The sequence below is a fragment of the Cynocephalus volans genome, chromosome 2, assembly GCF_027409185.1.
Source record: "Cynocephalus volans isolate mCynVol1 chromosome 2, mCynVol1.pri, whole genome shotgun sequence".
Taxonomy (NCBI): Eukaryota; Metazoa; Chordata; class Mammalia; order Dermoptera; family Cynocephalidae; genus Cynocephalus; species Cynocephalus volans.
In genome coordinates this window covers 194,793,932-194,815,530 of record NC_084461.1, presented here as the reverse complement: position 1 = coordinate 194,815,530, position 21,599 = coordinate 194,793,932, and the positions used below count along the sequence as shown (strand labels likewise).

At 36.1% G+C, this 21,599-nt stretch overlaps 1 protein-coding gene across 2 annotated transcripts in view; it reads left to right on the top strand.

Annotated features, from left to right (window-relative positions):
- TAOK3 (TAO kinase 3) overlaps nucleotides 1-21,599 on the top strand; it is a 172,014-nt gene that overhangs the window by 76,842 nt on the left and 73,573 nt on the right. Inside the window, exons 2-3 of one of the 2 annotated variants that reach the window (XM_063086060.1) lie at nucleotides 4,998-5,105; nucleotides 16,225-16,450. In XM_063086060.1, the coding sequence (XP_062942130.1) occupies nucleotides 16,331-16,450 (120 nt within the window). In that variant the 5' untranslated portion in view covers nucleotides 4,998-5,105; nucleotides 16,225-16,330. The remainder of the gene's footprint in view (nucleotides 1-4,997; nucleotides 5,106-16,224; nucleotides 16,451-21,599) is intronic. The other variant, XM_063086061.1, reaches the window with a different exon arrangement.

Here is a 21,599-nt window from a genome sequence, read left to right as displayed (position 1 = left end):
GAATGATTGCATCAAGCAAATTAACATGTCCATCATTTCAAATATCATTTATTCTTCCTGTCTAACTGAAACTTGGTGTCGTCCGACCAACACTTCCCTAATCCTCTCACCCCGCCAGCCTCTGGTAACCACTATTCTACTCTCTGCTTCTATGAGCCCATTGTTTTAGATTCCACATACTATATAAGTGAGAACATGCGGTATTTGTCTTTCTGTGCATGGGTTTAAAATCCCAAGTCTTAATGGTGTTATATAAGGCCCTATCTCCTCTCCTACCACAAGCTGATTGCTCGCTCTGTTCTACCCTTACTAGCCTTTGACTTTTCCTGGAATATACTAAACGATCTTGCTATTCCCTCCACCTGGACCACTCTTCCTTGCCAGGGCTTTCTCCTTCATTTCCTTCAGGCTTCAGGTCTCTGCTCAACTATAACCTTATCAGAGAGATCACTGACTGTGTTTTACTTAATTTTTTCTTCTTAGTGTGTATTAGTACCTGATATATTAATATTTACATGTCTCTCTCTCTCCATATAAGCTCTATGAGAGTAGGGAAGGATCTAAAGCATTGTTCAGTACTAGACACATATTAGGTACTTAATAAATACTTGCTGAATGAATGAATACATGAATAAATGAGTGAAGTAAATGACTAAAAGTAATTTAAGAAAATGTTAACGATCTGTGAGAATTTTTTTAATGAGGTGTATGAACAAATATTAATCAGGTTTGAGAAACACTGTCTAAAGTAAATTATCATTGTATATTACAATTATTTAAACTCTTTATATTATATATTCAATACATGTGATTAAGTTATATTACAAGATGAAGACTTCAAAAGTCCAGTCAAATCTATTAGAATAATTTGGAATTTATGTAGACATATCAGCACCATTTTAAGACCCATTTAAAGTACCAGTTTTTCTGAAATAGATGCATAATTGATTTCAAGTTGCTGGTATTATATCAAAGTATTGGACAGAACAAAGATATCAGTGTTAAATTTAAGAGATCCGAACAAGCCTTTCCTTTGTCATCTCTCAACCTAAACATCTTTTTTTAAGGGAGGAAGAAAATAGTACTCTGTAAAAAACCAAAATAATTTCTATTTTTACTTTTTAGCACACGTAAAGTCTTAAAGAGTAACTGGAAGAATCTTCATATGGTTTATGTCAGTTGACCCAGTAGTAGTCTAAAGTTTATCATTATTATGATAATCAATAAACCCAGACACTTCTGCATTATTTGCTAAGTAGATATTAAGTGATTGGTAAGGTCCCTTACCAGCTCTCAAATGCTATGATACATGATCACAATGGGCTATATGATCATAGCGGCATAAAAAGCAACTATCATCTCGTTTCATTTTCAAAGTGAAAGTGCCATAAAAACAGTTTTCTTACCCCAGAATAACAGTTAAATATTGGTGGCAGACAAGATCAGCAACTAACAGAGTTTTCTGTTTCTTTCTTTAAAGATAGTTCTCTTCAAGTCTGGATGGGCAGTTATGTGGTGGGAATGGGATGGAGGAACACACACCGGATTAGTCTGACTATGTGACTTTGAAAAAGTCATATTACCTATTTGTACTTCATTTTTCATTGCTATAAAATGAAGATTTTTTTACCTGATGCAGTCTACCCTCTGGGAGCAAGATAGTGAATGAAATAATAGGAATTTACAGAGGCCACTTGCTGTGAAGCATAAGTTTCAGGGATCCTTATTTGCAACAGTCCCTTCTAAGGCTCTATACCTATTTTGTGTGGGAATTTTGTGCTCTTTTTCTTACAGAGGTCCCCAATTTTGTTTACTCTTCAGTCCTCATAGGAACTGAATCCACCACTATATACTTAAGTGTTTTGAGACCCTTGGGAGAAATAATGACACAGAAGATTAATCTTAAATTAGAGTTTTCTTAATTACCTTCCAAAATATAGCAATTAGGAAAACTTTCTGGTGTTTTGAAGTTTGACTTAGGCAGTGTGATGTGGGAAAAAGTTTTCTGGAGGAATATTAATTTGAGGTAACACTGCTACATAGGTGTGATGTGACACTTGACTTTTCTGAGATTCAGTATAAAAAATAAAAAGTAGTTGAAATGGCTGATTTCAAAAATTCTTTCCAGTATGAAACATTCTGGTTCTTATTCCCTTTCTTAATGCTGAAATATTGTGGAGTTTTCAAATTAGTTGGCTCCTGGTTTATTGTTAAAGAAGTGAGATTAAAACATTGAAAGGCAACTAAGATCTATGAATCATCCTTCTTGAAAGTTTCTGGGAAAAGGGAAATTATGGAAAATATTTATATTTCTACTCTCTATCAAGTGTTCTATATTAACTTAGGATGTCTGTGAAAAATAATTTACTTCATTACCATTGTTGGCAGGTTTCCATTTCTTAGAATAAAGAGTGAAGAATATTTCAGTTGTACATCTCTGATGAAATCTACTCTGGATTGTTTAGTTGGCCCAAGGGCTCAGGACTTGAAATACTGCATTCCTGGCACAGTTCTGAAGTCTCACTATAAATGTAATACTTGAGATTGTAGGAGGTCAAGGAAGAGGAAAAAACAATTTTGTGCATATCATTTCATCTTTGGTTAATTCTTAAATTACTATTCTCTCAGAAGGAAAAATATCCTTGTTCATGTTTTGGGGGACGGATGAATTTGAATTGTCATTTTTGGTTCTAAGATTTGAATGGAAAAGGGAAAGAGATTTCCACGGATTTTTATGGAGTATCTGCTTTGTAAAGATATGAGGTGTATGTGAACCATTTCGGAGAGAAGCTAAATAGATTTTTGAAAATATGGGACTGGGGCTTAGAAAAGAGGTCATGATTGTCTAGTAACATAATGTTATTTGAAACCATTAAGTGGATAGAAATTAAGATAGCAATTCTCATTAACACATAGGACTTGGCAAATCCTTGGAGGAGCACATTCATTTAGAGATCAGAGAGAAGAGGAACTATAGCAGGAATAATTTGGAAAAACAGGAGAAGACAGTTTCATGGGATCCAAGACACATTTATGAAGAAAGAAGGGGGATGGTAAAATGGAAGACAACTGATTAGGTTTAATGGATGAACTTCAGGAATACAGTCTTCAGCCTCAATAGCAATGCAGTATTCTAACAGAAAAACAAACAAACAAAGATAAAACTGAGAAGGTTTAATTCCCAAAATTCCTGGAGAGTTTATTTTAGAACATTTATAGAGTTATACAACCAAAAATGGAGAGTATGCATTTTAAGAAAATTATGTAAAAATAGGTATTTAAATGAATATTTAAATAATAAATATTTAGAGAGAAGGGAAATACTAGGCATGCATGTCCATAGCATGAGAAAACTATTTTCAAGGAGTGAATGTCTCCTGCATTTGAAATTAGTCAGGGCATGAGGATGTTGGTAAAACTGCTTTGTTAGAAATTTAGCAACTATTGTTCATATAATGTCATAAGGAATATTTTAGTTCATTGAAGCTATAGTCAGACTAAATTAGCAGGGTAGACATGCAGACATTTCAGTATTGATTGGTGGTTGGTGGTTAGGTAAAACGTGATGTTGAATTCAGGCCAACTTTATTTTATTATTTTTTATTTATTTATTTTAAAGATGACCAGTAAGGGGATCTCAACCCTTGGCTTGGTGTTGTCAGCACCACGCTCAGCCAGTGAGCTAACCAGCCATCTCTATATAGGATCCGAACCCATGGCCTTGGTGCTATCAGCACCGCACTCTCTCGAGTGAGCCACGGGCCGGCCCTATGAAGTCAGGCAAATTTTAACTACCACTTTATCTGAAGCATTCCACAGCCACAGGGAGAATCAGAAGGAATAACAAAAATAATGAAAAAGTTCAATTTGTAAATACAGGCATGAGAGGTAATTGGGATATCCTCAGCAAGAAACATGTGAGAATGGAAGTCAGTACCTTTTTTCTAATTGTTTGCTTTTCTGCTGTAGACCTTCATCTCCAATGCTAGTCAAACATCTAAAAATTATTCCAATACACATAAGTTTTAAATTGTTATATTTTTTGATCCAATAACTCTGCTTCTAGAAATCCATCCCCAAGAAAGCCCCCAAAATGTAGATAAGTAATATGCACAAAGATCTTCAAAACACAATAGTTTTTGATAGTTCAACAAAGGGTTGAATACAGCCTTGGATTCCAATTGTGGGAAATCATTGAGAATGAATTGTACTCTTCCATAAAATAGAGATTGAGCAGTCATTAAAATGATCTTTGTGAACAGTGTTTGGTGACATGGAAAAATGCTTATAGTACAGGAGAGTTAGATTAAAAAGGTAGACTATGGAATTATACATATAGTGTGATCTCAGCTGAATAACAAAATAATTGTGGGCATGAAGAAATAAATACGAAATAAATATGTGCATGGATAAAAAGTATGCCAGATTGTTGATGGAATTTTGCCTGGATAGGATTATGGATTTTTTTTTTTTTAGTAATAGTATATATTTCCCAGATTTTCTACATGGGGCATGTACTTCTTTAGGTAATTAAAACATAATTATTAGCACCAAAATGTGGGATATTAGTTATAGAAGAGCCTAGGAAAGGGAAGGTAGATGAGTCAATGTAAATCATCATGCCTGTTGAAAAAGCGATTCAAAATATGAACCTTTCTGACAGACAATCAGTAGCATTACTGCGTGCTGTCAGATTAGTCCAGTCTACTGGTAGCCTCTATTGAGTTACCCTCGGTGCAGTCAATCCAGTGGAAGTCTCAATATAGATTCTGAAATCTAATGACACATTTGTTTCCTGGGTATCACTTGTGAAAGAGTAATCTGTGTCTTTGCTATGAAAATCTTACCTTTTGCATTTGTCTTCCATGAATGGATGAATATAAAATTTTAACTTTGTAATATTACATTTGTAAATACTTAAAACTACCATATTAGGAATTATTGCTTCTTTAATTTTGCTTCTAAAATTATGTATTTTACTCTTCTTTTTTCCATAGGCACACCATAAATACAAAAGACTAAAGTTATAAAAGAGAAAAAAAAAAAAAAAGTGCTGCTAAAATGAATCTGAGCGATACAGTGTATCTTCTGCCACACACAAGAAGGTATTGTCCATATATCCATGACTTAGCTTTTCTCCTAAAAGATGGAAACACATTGCAATTTCTGGTTTTTCTATGATGAATTTTTGTTATCTTTGGGAAAAAAATAAAAGAGAAAATGAAAATATTAATAAAATTAAAATAAAAAATTCTTTTAAAAACATTTTAGGTTCAAATTATTTCCTTATAGATTTTTATTATTTTCAATTATAGCTTACAATATGGAAAATTAGTTGGTTAAAAGAAATGTGCTTAACTTAAAAGTTTCTTGATTCCTACGACCAAATTATTTTCTGGAAATACATATATTGCTGTTTATTGTTACAGTAATTTATAATTAGATTTTGAAATTGTGTAAAAGGTTTTATATAACTTTTCCTCTAATTACAGAAATAATAGGCTTTGCAAAAAAATTTAGAAAATACAGATAAGGAAAAAGAAAGAAATAAAAAATTACTGGAAATCCCAACACCTACTTCAGTTAAAACATAAACTGCAAAGAAACCCAGACTTGTAGGTTAAAGAAGCCATGTTTCCCATCTTTACTGTCACATTCTTTCTATGCTCTACCTACTTATGCACCACTTTTTTTGCTAAAACACAACAAACAAAAACTGCCTTGTGTGAATTCCCAGAAGGGTATTACTGGGTCAAAAAATGTACCCATTCTACTCTTCCAGTGATGTATAAAACTGATTATTTCCTTATGTCCTTGCCAAAAAATGTTATCTTTTTTCTATTATTTTGCCAATTTGGTGGGTGAAATAAGGTATCTTGATTATTAGTGAAGTTCTATATGTTTTATATCTTAAATGACCACTGCTATTGCTTCTTTGAATTCCCTGTTTATCTCTGTTGAATTTGTGGGTAAGTGTATGTATATGTGTGTGTGTGTGTATATATATATATATCTGGCATTAAGAATAACTTTTAACTGGTACAATGTTTTGCAAGAATTTTCCCTACTTTATTTGCCATTCAATTTTGTTCATTGCATCTTTCTAAACAACTTATATATAATTTACATACAATAATGTGAACATAATATGTTTTAACAAGTGTAAATATCTGTGAAGCCATCATCATGATAGAGATGATCAACGTATCCATCATTCCCAAAAGATTCCTTATGCCCCTTTTAATCCCTCCCACCCATTCCTTATTATCCCAACCCCGTTTCCAGACAACCACTGATATGCCTTCTGTGACTCTAGTGTGCATTTTCTAGAATTTTATATATATGAAATCATAAAGTATATACTCCAATGTGTTCATCCAATGTGTTAGTTGTTTCTGGTGGCAGATAATAAATCCATCCCGTTACTCCATCTTGGCTAGAAACAGAAGTACTTTTACTATATTTTTTTAAGATAAGGAAATTATGAATTATATGTAGTCAAGCTTACCGACTTTAGTCTATGGGTTTTGCCTCTGATATCTTGCTTAGTAATTAAATATTCACATGTGATTTATTCTAGATGTTTATATGATCTCATTTTTTACATTTAAATGTTTATTTTTTTATAAAATCATTTTAGTCGGTAATATGACATAGTAATCTATGTTTTTCCCCCCATAGTAAATAAATAAATGAAATTTATTTCTTACACTTTTAGAGGCTGGGAAGTCCATAGTCCAGGGGATGCATCTGGTGAGGGCCTTGTTCTTGGTGGGAACTCTCTGCTGTGACACAGGGTGTCACTTGGTGATAGAATGGCATGAGCAAGAATGAGCTAACCTTTTCACTTGCCTTTCTTATAAACCAATCAGAACCACTCCTAATACTCTATGAATGGGTTAATCCATTCACGAGGATATAGTCCTCACAATCTAATCACCTCTTCAAGACCCCACCTTTCAAATACCATAGTCAGATTTCCCATCCTCTTAGCACTGTTACAGTGGAGGCCAAGCTTCAGTGAGTTTTGGGGGGACATTCAATCCACAGCAGCATCCATGGATTGGCAGGATAACTGCCCAGGATTATAGGTTCAGTGTTGGCAGGGGCATCCTTATTCCTATTTAAAACTTTCAGTGGCTCCCCATTATCCTCAGGATAAAGTCCAATTTCTTAATGTGGTTTCAAAGGCCTTTCGTGATTTTCCTTAGCTTAATACTAGCTTCATGTTTTCTCCTGCCAACACTTCCATATATTCATACTGAATGAACTACTTTGATTTTCCCTTAAAAGGAATGCTTTTCCACTTCCAAGTCAAAAGGAGGCTATGTCTCACCCTGTTATATCTTTATATTTAAAAATATTTGCTTTTTCCTCATAACACCAACCAATCATAACTATTTTGTCACTTGTGTCATTATACTTTAATATCTAAAATCCCATTTGACTCTAAGCCCTTTAAGGACAGGCACATCCTATTCTATCTCCAACACCCAGTACCGTGTCTGGCAAATAGTAAGCCCTCAATAAATATTTGTTGAATGAAAAAATGAGTTTGCTAAATGGATGGATAGTTAGGTTGATGACTTATGTGTGCTAATGACTTAACTGCACTAACCATTTGAAGTAATGTACATTGTCACCTAAGTCTGTCATATCACAAGAGAAAAATGCCTCTTAGCAATGTCGGTTTTACTTTAATTAGTGACCTCCTTTTTTTCCTTCTAAAGTGAAGACCATTGGCTCATGCTTTGAAAAATAATTTTATTGTCCAATAACCACATTTATAGCTCAGTTATCTAGTGGTTCAAGGAAGAAATACAAACTATCCTGTGATAATTTCAAATGTTGAAATAAATGATTATGTAGTGGGGGGGAGAATTTACTTATAATGAAAAATATAGATGAAAGTTAACATTTCAATATATTTTTAAAAATAAACAAAAATGGATCTATACCAAATAAATGTAACTACCAGCAGATCCATGTATAAGCATGTCAAAATAATGTCCTTTTATGAATAGAAATGTCAAACTCAGTATTTTGTATAGAAGCAGAATATCTTGCCTCTTTAAGTGGACATTTAGCATAGCCTCCAAATTATAGCAGTTTCTTCTGTGATTAACAAAGAATTGTTTAATTACCTATACTACCGTATGAATTTATCAAGTCAATCAAGAACATAGGCTCTGCTGTCAGATGTGGGTTTAAATTGCAGTTCTGACAAATACAGGCTTCCTGACCATGGGGAAGTAGTTTCACCACCTAAAATCTTAATTGTTCTATAAAATTAAGATAATAAACAAAGTTGTTACATTATGAAGCTGTTGTAGGAATTAAAGGAGATAATATAGGGAAATTTTTAGCGTTGCCTGACACATAGTAGTGCTTAATATCAGCTGTTATTATTTTAATATTAATTATTCCTAAATTTTTTTTGTAACAGCTTTATTAAGATATAATTTACATACTAGACCATTTATTCATTTAAAGTGTACGATTGAATGTTTTTTAGTGTAGTCCCAGAGTTATGCAATCATCACCATAATCAATTTTAGGACATTTTTATCATCCTGAAAAAAGGGTTTGGGGTGGTGTACCCTTTAGCTATCACCCCCCCCCCCCCAACCCTAGGTAACCTATAATTTACTTTCTGTCTCTGTAGATTTCCCTATTCTGGAAAATTTACATAAATGGAATCATACAATATGTGATCTTTTATGACTGGCTTCTTTCACTTAGCATAATGTTTAGAAAGTTCATTCATGTTGCAGCATGTTCCATTATTTCATTCTTTTTTATTTTTATTTTTTATTTATTTTTTTTTTTTTACTTTTTTTTTTTTTTTTTTAAATTTTATTTTGTCGATATACATTGTAGCTGATTAATGCTCCCCATCACCAAAACCTCCCTCCCTTCTCCCTCCCCCCCCTCCCTCCCAACAATGTCCTTTCTGTTTGTTTGTTGTATCAACTTCAAATAATTGTGGTTGTTATATCTTCTTCCTCCCCGCCCCCCGGTTTGTGTGTGTATGTGTGTATGTGTGTGTGTGAATTTATATATTAATTTTTAGCTCCCTCCAATAAGTGAGAACATGTGGTATTTCTCTTTCTGTGCCTGACTTGTTTCACTTAATATAATTCTCTCAAGGTCCATCCATGTTGTTGCAAATGGCAGTATTTCATTCGTTTTTATAGCTGAGTAGTATTCCATTGTGTAGATGTACCACATTTTCCGTATCCACTCATCTGATGATGGGCATTTGGGCTGGTTCCAACTCTTGGCTATTGTAAAGAGTGCTGCGATGAACATTGGGGAACAGGTATACCTTCGACTTGATGATTTCCATTCCTCTGGGTATATTCCCAACAGTGGGATGGCTGGGTCGTATGGTAGATCTATTTGCAATTGTTTAAGGAACCTCCATACCATTTTCCATAGAGGCTGCACCATTTTGCAGTCCCACCAACAATGTATGAGAGTTCCTTTTTCTCCGCAGCCTCGCCAGCATTTATCGTTCATAGTCTTTTGGATTTTAGCCATCCTAACTGGGGTTAGATGGTATCTCAATGTGGTTTTGATTTGCATTTCCCGGATGCTGAGTGATGTTGAGCATTTTTTCATATGTCTGTTGGCCATTTGTATATCTTCCTTAGAGAAATGCCTACTTAGCTCTTTTGCCCATTTTTTAATTGGGTTGCTTGTTTTCTTCTTGTAAAGTTGTTTGAGTTCCTTATATATTCTGGATATTAATCCTTTGTCAGATGTATATTTTGCAAATATTTTCTCCCACTCTGTTGGTTGTCTTTTAACTCTTTTAATTGTTTCTTTTGCTGTGCAGAAGCTTTTTAGTTTGATATAATCCCATTTGTTTATTTTTCCTTTGGTTGCCCGTGCTTTTGGGGTCGTATTCATGAAGTCTGTGCCCAGTCCTATTTCCTGAAGTGTTTCCCCTATGTTTTCTTTAAGAAGTTTTATTGTCTCAGGGTGTATATTTAAATCCTTAATCCATTTTGAGTTGATTTTAGTATACGGTGAGAGGTATGGATCTAGTTTCATTCTCCTGCATATCGATATCCAGTTATCCCAGCACCACTTGCTGAAGAGGCAGTCCCTTCCCCAGTGAATAGGTTTGGTGCCTTTGTCAAAGATCAGATGGCAGTAAGTGTGTGGGTTGATTTCTGGATTCTCTATTCTATTCCATTGGTCAGTGTGTCTGTTTTTATGCCAGTACCATACTGTTTTGGTTATTATAGCTTTGTAGTATAGCTTAAAGTCAGGTAGTGTTATGCCTCCAGCTTTATTTTTTTTGCTGAGCATTGCTTTGGCTATTCGTGGTCTTTTATTGTTCCATATAAATGTCTGAATAGTTTTTTCCATTTCTGAGAAAAATGTCTTTGGAATTTTGATGGGGATTGCATTGAATTTGTATATCACTTTGGGTAGTATGGACATTTTCACTATGTTGATTCTTCCAATCGAAGAGCATGGAATATCTTTCCATCTTCTTGTATCCTCTCTAATTTCTCTCAGCAGTGGTTTGTAGTTCTCATTATAGAGATTTTTCACCTCCTTGGTTAACTCAATTCCTAAGTATTTTATTTTTTTGGTGGCTATTGTAAATGGGCAGGCTTTCTTGATTTCTCCTTCTGCATGTTCACTATTGGAGAAAAGAAATGCTACTGATTTTTGTGTGTTGATTTTGTATCCTGCTACTGTGCTGAAATCATTTATCAATTCCAACAGTTTTTTTGTAGAGGTTTTAGGCTGTTCGATATATAGGATCATGTCATCTGCAAACAGGGACAGTTTGACTTCATCTTTTCCAATCTGGATGCCCTTTATTTCCTTCTCTTCTCTGATTGCTCTGGCTAGTACTTCCAATACTATGTTGAATAGGAGTGGTGAGAGTGGGCATCCTTGTCTAGTGCCTGTTCTTAAAGGAAAAGCTTTCAGCTTTTCCCCATTCAGGATGATATTGGCAGTGGGTTTGTCATATATGGCTTTAATTATGTTGAGATACTTTCCCTCTATACCTAACTTATAGAGGGTCTTTGTCATGAATGAGTGCTGAACTTTATCAAATGCTTTTTCAGCATCTATAGAGATGATCATATGGTCCTTGTGTTTGAGTTTATTAATATGGTGTATCACATTTATTGATTTACGTATGTTGAACCAACCTTGCATCCCTGGGATGAATCCCACTTGATCGTGATGAATAATTTTTCGTATGTGTTGCTGTATTCTGTTTGCTAGTATTTTAGTGAGGATTTTTGCATCTATATTCATCAAGGATATCGGCCTGTAGTTTTCTTTTTTGGTTATATCTTTACCTGGTTTTGGTATCAGGATGATGTTTGCTTCATAGAATGAGTTTGGGAGATTTGCGTCCGTTTCAATCTTTTGGAATAGTTTGTAAAGAATCGGTGTCAATTCCTCTTTGAATGTTTGGTAAAATTCTGCTGTGAATCCATCTGGTCCTGGGCTTTTCTTTGTTGGGAGCCTTCTGATAACAGCTTCAATCTCCTTTATTGTTATTGGTCTGTTCAGATTTTCTACGTCTTCACGGTTCAGTTTTGGGAGCTTGTGTGTGTCCAGAAATTTATCCATTTCCTCCAGATTTTCAAATTTGTTGGCGTACAGTTGTTTATAGTAGTCTCGAATGATTCCTTGTATTTCAGATGAATCAGTTGTAATATCGCCTTTTTCATTTCTAATTTTTGTTATTTGAGTCTTCTCTCTTCTTTTTTTTGTTAGCCATGCTAATGGTTTGTCAATTTTATTTATCTTTTCAAAAAACCAACTTTTTGATTCGTTGATCTTTTGAATTGTTTTTTGGTTTTCAATTTCATTCAGTTCTGCTCTGATCTTAATGATTTCTTTCCGTCTGCTAACTTTAGGATTGGATTGTTCTTGTTTTTCTAGTTCTTTAAGGTGAAGTGTTAGATTGTTCACTTGCCATCTTTCCATTCTTCTGAAGTGAGCATTTAATGCAATAAATTTTCCCCTCAATACTGCTTTTGCAGTATCCCACAGGTTTTGGTATGATGTATCATTGTTTTCATTAGTTTCAATAAACTTTTTGATTTCCTGCTTGATTTCTTCTTGGACCCATATGTCATTAAGTAGAATGCTGTTTAATTTCCATGTGTTTGTATAGTTTCCAGAGTTTTGTTTGTTATTAATTTCTAGTTTTAATCCATTGTGGTCTGAGAAGATACATGGGATAATTCCAATTTTTTTGAATTTACTGAGACTTGATTTGTGACCTAATATGTGATCTATCCTGGAGAATGATCCATGTGCTGATGAGAAGAATGAATATTCTGAGGTTGTTGGGTGGAATGTTCTGTAGATATCTGCCAATTCCAATTGGTCTAGAGTCTTGTTTAGATCTTGTGTTTCTCTACTGATTCTTTGCCTAGATGATCTGTCTAATATTGACAGTGGAGTGTTCAGGTCCCCTGCTATTATGGTATTAGTGTCTATTTCCTTCTTTAGGTCTAATAGAGTTTGTTTTATAAATCTGGCTGCTCCAACATTGGGTGCGTACATATTTATGATTGTTATGTCTTCTTGATGGATCAGTCCTTTTATCATTAAGTAGTGTCCCTCATTGTCTCTTTTTATGGTTTTTAGTTTAAAGTCTATTTTGTCAGATATAAGAATAGCCACTCCAGCTCGTTTTTCTTTTCTGTTTGCATGGTAAATCTTTTTCCATCCTTTCACTCTTAGTCTGTGTGAATCTTTATGGGTGAGGTGGGTTTCTTGTAGGCAGCGTATAGTTGGGTCCTGCTTTTTGATCCAGTCAGCCAGTCTGTGTCTTTTAATTGGGGAATTTAAGCCTTTAACATTAAGAGTTGTTATTGAAAGGTGTTGATTTATTCCTAGCATTTTATTGGTTGTTTGGTTGTCTTAGGTGTCTTTTGTTCCTTGCTTTCTGATTTACTGTTTGGTTTCTTTGTTTGTTGGTTCCTTAGGTTGTAGATAGTGTTTTTGTTAGCTTGTTTTCTCTTCATGAATGCCATTTTTATTGTACTAGCGGGTTTAGATTTTTCTTAGGTTTTTATGGCAGTGGTAGTTATTTTTCAGGAACCAAACCCAGTACTCCCTTGAGGATTTCTTGTAAGGGTGGTCTTGTGGTAGTGAACTCCCGCAGTTTTTGTTTGTCTGAGAAATATACAATTTGCCCCTCATTTCGGAAGGATAGCCTTGCAGGGTAGAGTATTCTTGGCTGGCAATCTTTGTCTTTTAGTATTTTGAAAATATCATCCCATTCCTTTCTAGCTTTTAGGGTTTGTGATGAAAAGTCTGATGTTAACCTGATTGGGGCTCCCTTATAGGTGATTTGACGCTTCTCTCTTGCAGCTTTTAAGATTCTCTCTTTGTCTCTGAGTTTTGCCAATTTGACTATGACATGTCTTGGAGAAGGCCTTTTTGGGTTGAATACGTTTGGAGATCGTTGAGCTTCCTGGATCTGAAGATCTGTGATTTTTCCTATACCTGGGAAGTTTTCTGCCACTATTTTGTTGAATATGTTTTCAATGGAATCTCCATTTTCCTCCCCTTCTGGAATACCCATGACTCGGATATTTGAGCGCTTGAGGTTGTCTGATATCTCTCTCAGATTTTCTTCCATGTCCTTGATTCTTTTTGCTTTCTTTTTGTCTGCTTGTGTTATTTCAAACAGCCCGTCTTCAAGTTCAGAGGTTCTCTCTTCAACTTCGACAAGCCTGCTGGTTAAACTCTCCGTTGTGTTTTTTATTTCGCTGAATAACTTCTTCAGTTCAGCAAGTTCTGCTACATTTTTTTTCAGGACATTGATTTCCTTGTATATTTCCTCTTTCAGATCCTGTATACTTTTCCTCATTTCATCATGATGTCTAGCTGAGTTTTCTTGTATCTCATTCAGTTTCCTTAGAATTATCACTCGAAATTCCTTGTCAGTTATTTCAAGGGCTTCTTGTTCTATAGGATCTAGAGTATGAGATTTATTAACTTTTGGTGGTGTACTTTCTTGATTTTTTGTATTTCTGGTGTCTTTTTTTTGGTGTTTATTCATTGTTGCAGGGGGTTTCACAGTCCACCGGTTTAAGACTAATGACTAATAGGATGTTGCTGTGGTTGCCAATTTGGTATGGCTCCCACCGTGACTGCTCAGTTGGCCTCTAGTGTCTTGTGTGTGTGGTTGCCTCGGGTCTTGGGCTTCTCCGGGGATCCACCTTTCTGGTCAGCTTGTACTCTGCTGGGCTGGTGGATCACGTACCACAGGGTGTGTGATCTCTGTTGAGCTTTCACTTTCTGTACAGGACTTCTCCCTGTTCCGTGTGCTCTGGCCCAGGCTGTTAGATCGTGCAGTGGCGACCCCACCGGGTGTGTGGTTTCTGTCGAGACTCCGCCTCCCTGGCCGCACGTCTCCCCCCTCTGTGCACACTGTGCTGGGCTGGGGCGTGTCTTCTGCACCCCTCGTCTATCAGCTGGGCCTTCAAGACCCTGCTCAGCACCGCCTCGCCCAGGAAGTCTACCAGGTTTCTGCTAGGCACAGACAACCGGTCTCTCTGGGTGCCTTTGTAGCACTGTGTAGATCTTTCTCGGGTCTTGTTCACCTTTGTATCCCCCCGGTATAAACCGAGTCTAGTGCCCGCCTGCACCCTGCTCTCCGGCAGGTTCAAGCGGACCTGGGAACTCTCCTACCACACTATTCCCAACCAGAAATTCGTTAGGCTTTTTTCCAAACTGGTGGTCGCAGAGATGGTATCTGCCTCCCAGTAACAGGAAGTTTACCGGGGCCGGAGTCCAGGGTGTGGTGGAGTGACAGTCGGCCCGCCCGTACTTCCTAGCCCTCCCAAAACTGGTCGGGACGCCCCACACCCCCAGTCCTGCCAGAGAACCGCGGAGGGAGTGGGAGAGGAGGTCGGCCCGCAGGGTCCGGAAAGCCCCGCGCCAGGCCAAGCAAATGGGCTCAGTGATGGCCGAGCAGAGCGGAGCTGCCCGCACCTGGGAAAATGGAGGCAGCACCGGGGCAGTGAGTGGCCTGGTGGTGCAGGCGGAAGCCGCGTGGGCATTCACCCCCCGAACAGAGCTGTGCCAGGGATCACTCACAGTGCTGTGCCAGGTCGGGCGCTTGCTCTGTCTCTGGTTTGTTGCCTTCCGTGTTCTCGGCGCTGCCGCCTCGGGCTGTTCAGTCGCGGCGCCGCTCGGGCGCTCCCAGGAATCTTCTTTAATGCCGGCCTGAAACCTCGAATCCTGAATAGGGCAGCTGGCCGCCTTCAGTGCGGCCCCAGCCTCCGGGATCCTGGCTGCATCCACAGCAGCCCTGGCGCCGTGTTCCCTGTTTCAAGACTCACTTTTGCAGCTAAGAATCAGTTCTTTTCCTGCTCCACACTTCAAAGCTGTTGCCTGTAAATGAGGCAGCCTCTCCTTCCGGGGGCAAAGTGGCGTTGAGCCCCCACGACCGGCCAGCAGCAGCGGTCCTCCCTTAAGAGATGGCCAGAGGAAGGTCCACAAGTTTCCCGGCTGCCTGAGGCCCAGTGGCCACCTTTTCCACCTCAGCTACTCCGCGCCAGCCGCCGCAGCCGCCGCCATCTTGAAACTCTATTTCATTCTTTTTTATGACCAAATAATATTCCATTGTATGGATATACACATTTTGTTTATTCATTCACCAGTTAATAAACATTTGGGTTATTTCCACCTTCTGGATATTATGAATAATACTGCTATGAACATTTGTGGAGAAGTTTTTGTGTGGACATATGTCTTCGTTTCTCTTGGGCATATACCTAGGAGTGGAATTTCTGGGTCAAATGGTAACTCAATGTTTAAGTTTTTGATGAACTGCCAGGCTGTTTTCCAAAATGGCTGTGCTATTTTACATTCCTACCACTAGTGTTGGAGGGTTCTGATTTCTCCACATCCTCCCCAATATTTATGTGACTTTTTGATTATAGTTATCCTACCGAGTATGAAATGGTCTCTCATTGTGGTTTTAATTTTTCATTTCTCTAATAACTAAGATATTGAGTATCTTTTCATTTGTTAATGGCCATTCACTTATCTTTTTTGAGAAATGTCTATTCAGATCCTTTGCCCATTTTTCATTTGGGTTATTTTTATTATTGTTGTAAGACCAAGATGCTTTTTAATGTTAATTTATATTCGTCTTGCCACCAAACAAAATGTGTTAGACATAATTTAATGGTATACCTTATTTTTCTATAGGTACTGAAGATTTACCACCACCACCACCACCCCCCAAAAAAATTGTCAATGAGAGATAAAGCTGACTGGGATATCAAAAAACAAAGTGCTTGCAATACAAGTCATCATGCCTAAAGGGGTACCAAAGGACCCAGAGATTGCTGATTTGTTCTACAAAGATGATCCTGAAGAACTTTTTATTGGTTTGCATGAAATTGGACATGGAAGTTTTGGAGCAGTTTATTTCGTAAGTAATTAAAAAGAGTTATTTATATAGATCAGATTAAGAAGTTTTGAACTCTACACATTCTCTACACATAGCAATTACCTGCAAAATACATTTGGTGTTAATGTTTTTTTCTACAAATTAGAGGCAAATAGTCAGTCATTACTGAAAAGCCAGTTCCAGAATTCTAGGCCTTATTCAAATCACTGATATCTATATCAACTGACTCTGCTATCAAGGTACTATAAGAAAATTATAATCTTGAAGTTGAGCACTGTGCATTTCTGCTGCGTGCTAAGCTCTTTCCTGCCTCAGGGTATTTATGAGTATATGTGTTACCCCCACCTAGGAAACTGTGCATTGTATCCTCATCCCTATCTAACTCTTGTTCAGCTGAAGTGTTACTTCTACAAGATATCCTTTACTGTTCAACCCTCCACCACTAATCAGGACTTCTCTTTATGATCTCACAACACCCTGTGCTTGTATTTTGTTGTATTTATCACAGTTATAATTAAGCAATTATGTATAAGATTTTTTGATTCATATATATGCCTTCCCTTAAATAATAAGTGTCTTGGACAGGGATTATGTCTATTTTCTTTACTGCTGTATTGTCAGGAACAAGTATAATGTCTGACAATAGCAGGAATTTGATCAGTGTTGGATGGATGGAGAGATGGACAGATGACCAGATGAACAGATGGCTATTCAAAGAGATGAACACACAAAGATTTTTAGTGAAATCATGTCAAGTCAGTATTTTAGATTAAGCGGTTCAAGGCTAGCCCCCTAGAGTCAGCTTCAATTCCAAGAATGTGACTATCTTATGCTGAGAAAAATGAGACATAACCAACATGTTAATACAGCTCATTCACCTGAAATTCATATAGTTCTTTAATTTAATCTAGATAATTGTAGAAGTTTGCTTTATTAGAGTAACAAATACTTCCTTAAGAGTATTAGTCCATTAAAACAAATAATAAATTAAGTACTAATTATTCCCTCTTTCTCTTCCAATCCTGTTAGCAACATTTTTTTAATTGTATAGTATTTGGCTCTTCCTTTTAAGGGATCCTTTATGTTCTGCCATCTGAGTAGATCTTATCTTTAGTTGTCCTTCCAAATGAGATTTTATGAATTGCATCTTTGGCTCCTCCTTTTGCTTCTAGCCAGGTCTTCAGCCTGGGTTTTCTCTGAACTCTTTCTCATCCCTCGGTGTCTATGCTCAGCACTACCATCACTTCTCCTCCTTCATCCTCATCTATTACTCAGCTCCCACTCAAGTAAGTGTTGTCATTAACTGACCTTCCATGGCTGAAAAGGGTGTTAATTTTCTAGGTAACACTCTCATTAGTTTTTGGTTTCAAAATAACATTTCAAGCCCAAAGTCCTGCCTTCTTTATTTACAGAGATACTTTTTTTAAAAAGCATTTTAAATTATAAATATGCTATACATAAAAAAGTGTGCATAATACACACACATATATATTTTTTAATATATAATTTAAAGAATATTTAAAAGGTAAATCCCTGTGTAAATACCATCCAAGTCAAGAAATAGAATATTTCCCATTCCCCAGAAATTCCTCTTGGGTCCTCCTCAGTAACAAACTTCTCCACTGTCCTGCTTTTTATGGTGATTATTTTCTTGCTTTTGTTTATATTTAACCCACTTGCTCTGCACTCCTAACCAATGAAATTTGGTTTTGCCTTGTTTTAAATTTTTTAAAAATGGAAACATTCTATATATATATATTCATTCGTGGAATGTCTGTTTTGCTCGGAGACACACTCTTCAGTCTTTCCTTACTTTTTTTCTGTTACTTTATAACTAATTCATCTTCTCAAAATCTCTTGGCCAGGCAGGGTCAGAGGGTGGTTCCAATCTCTGTTTGACTCTTCTGTTTTAAAAAACAGCCAGACCCTTCTCAAAATTCCAGTGTTTCAGAATGAATATAATAAACCTAGCATGCTGTGAAACTTACTAGCAAGCCATTTGTGATAGGGACAAAATAAGGCCTACCTTGTAGTAGGTTGCAGAAGACCTAGTGATTTGTTTGCTTTTGGGGAAGTCTTATCTATTTTGCTGGAGAGTATCCCTTTTGAAGATGAGGACTATTTCTGACATAAAGAACTACAACTCTAAAGGCTGGCACAATGCCCTGTTTACAGTAGGTACTAAATATATTTAACTTGTTGCTAATGATAGACTAGAGAAATGATAAAGGTACTGGGCGGCTGTGATATTGAAATGGAATAATTAACTCTGTACTATAAAAGTAATGTAGTATAGTAATAATTGTGTACAAAAGTGAATAGTACAGGCCCGTATATACCTGTAAGGCAGTAAAAAACAGATTAAAAGGAAATAGCTTTACCCTTTTGTCTATAATGGTCACATAGGTAGTACCCTAAAAATGGATTTTCCCACTGGCCACAGTAACAATTTATATGTGTTGCTCTTCCTTCCCTGTTAATAGATTCTTTCTCTTGTTGCTTGTACCAGTACTTATATAACCGAGAAGACTCCATCATCTCTTTTGCTTTTTTGGTAGCTGGTGGGTACGGGGAACTGAACCCATGACCTTGGTGTTATAAAAAGGCTTTGCTCTAATCACTGGAGCTAATCGGCCAGCCCTGACTCTGTTGTCTCTTACTTGGACAACTGTGATAGCCCACTGTGGTCTCTCTCCAGTCTATTGTCCACATCTCAATGAGCTTGAAAAAAAGTGTAAATCTGATCACATCTCCCTTTCTCTATAAAGCCTTTAGGGGCTCTCTCCTCTTCTTAGACTAAGGTCAAAATCCTTTCTACAGCCAGCCTACGAGGTTCTTCGTGATGTGGTCTCTACCTATACCTGATCTACGTTTCCTCTCAATTCTCATTGCTGTATCTCTAATTGCTTTCTTTTGATCAGACTTCATAGGATCTTTCATAAACTGTTCTCTTTGGAACGTTTTTCTCTTCTGTCTTCACCTTTTCAACTTCTGTTCATCCTTTAGCTCTCAGCTTAAACCTCGTTTCTTCAAAGAAGGCTTTCCTGACCTCCCTAAGTCACATCCCCTATTTTTGATTCTCAAAGTAACACATACCCTTCTTTATAGCACATGTCACAGTTGCAGTTTTGCATTTGTTATTATTTTGTTGTTGTTGTTATCTGTCTGTCCTCCTAGAGGAGAGATAGGTACTGAGCATATTTACTCACAATTCTATCACTAATTCTAGCACTAAGTCCCATACCTGACGAATTGTGGACACCTAACAAGTATTAAATGAATGAATGAATGAATGATGAACTCAGAGAACCTTGGCACTGCTAATTAGTACTTTTCATGAGTCAAAGTCATGATAGCAAGCCATAAAGACCAGAGTCTAGCAATCAATGTTTTTGTACCTAACCACTGTAATTCTGTTAGACTCTTTGTAGTTTACAGCTTTTACACAGAATGATGCCAGGGTATTAGCTTGATGTGAGTTGTAAACTGGCACAGTGCTTGCTTGTATAGTCATTCAGCTGAGAGTCTCTGTTATATTCAGAGAAAATAGAAATTTTTAACTTGATGAAATATCTGTGTGCTTGGATTTACATAAGTAATTCAGACTTTAGCAGTATTAACAGATGAGATAGTAAGTAACTGTGTATTAAAAGAAAACAAAAACGGGCATGTTCATTTTTGTATTCACTTAAACATAACTGTGAAGTTGTTGTGTTTTTTAATTAACTGTAAAGTCTGTAGGTTCCTAGTGCTCCCTTGTTGAACTCAGCATATCATCCATAATCCATCTAAAGCAAATAATTTAGTTCCGTCCTTCTGTATATAATTGCCTTTTAATTTTAGTTGAAGCTCTTATTTGTCTTATAGGGCAAAAAGAAGAGCTTGTGTTTGATGTTTTATATTTCTCTATTAATTTTATATTTCTCTATTAAAAATTGTAGCTGGAGATTGGGTAAGAAAATATCATAAAGACATAGTAAGTTCTCAATAAATATTTTTTGAATCAGCAATCTTGCTAACAGTTACTGAGATCATTGAGACTATTAGAAGTATTAAACATGATTGTAAGTTTCAAAAATAAAAATAAAACTTGAAATAACAGGATGAAATCATTCATAATACAGTATGGAGCACTGGAAAACTGAGACACTGTGGATAGTTTCCTTTCTTTTTACTAAAACACTGATTTTTTTTTTTTTTTTTAATTTTCAGTGTAATTTATTCTGGCTTTTAACATGTCTGAAGAAAAATCAACCTAGAAATGTTTTTCAAATAGCAAGTCTCTGCCCCAGTAGATAGGTCTTATAAGCAAGTGGATGCATTGAGTTCTAATTAGTGATTATTCATTAAATGTAAGAACTATATTTTTATTTTAGGATGATTCTCTTTTCATGTCTCTAGTTCCAGGTAGTACTGATGATAAATAACCATAATAAGCAATTAAATAATGCTATCTGATTCCATTTGTGTGAGCTTTTTCTTTTTTTTATAAAAGTTAAGAATTTGTTTTTAAAAATTTCACTATGAACTAAAATTTCTCATTGTTTGAATATTTCCTAAATCTTTCCAAGGCTCCTTAAGCTGCACAGTATATATGGAGTTATATCCAAAATATCCACTTTTCAAGATATAGTCCCTCTAACCTTGATTGTAATACTGAATTTACATCAACTTTTCTTTATTGCTGTTGTATAAGCACTGTCTTAAAATTTAAAAAAACAGAGCAATGTGAGAGATTATTTTTTAACAAAAGCCAATAACTTCTAAATCAATAAAATATCTAAAAAATGCTTTTGTGGAGTCGTGCATATTTGAAAACTATAACTAGTAGATACCTTGTTTATACTAGGGGTCTTTATAAAGTTCCTGGAAAGATTTGTATTATCTTTTAATTCCATTTTTTCACACACTTTTTGAAGTATCTCCGTATATAATAGGTTCTTTTACCTTAGTGCTTGTAAAAATTTTTTATTATGTGTTCATTTTCTCTGCATTTTGGCACTCAGTAAGAATCTAGAGCTGAATTTTTTTTACATCAGTAAGTTATTGCTTATCGTTTGAATTGAACTTTTTAAAAAATCATAAAGAAACCATTGTTATATCTGAGGAGCTTCTTTAATTAGATGTATTTAAGAAAATGATTATGCATTTTTCTCTAAATTGGTAACCT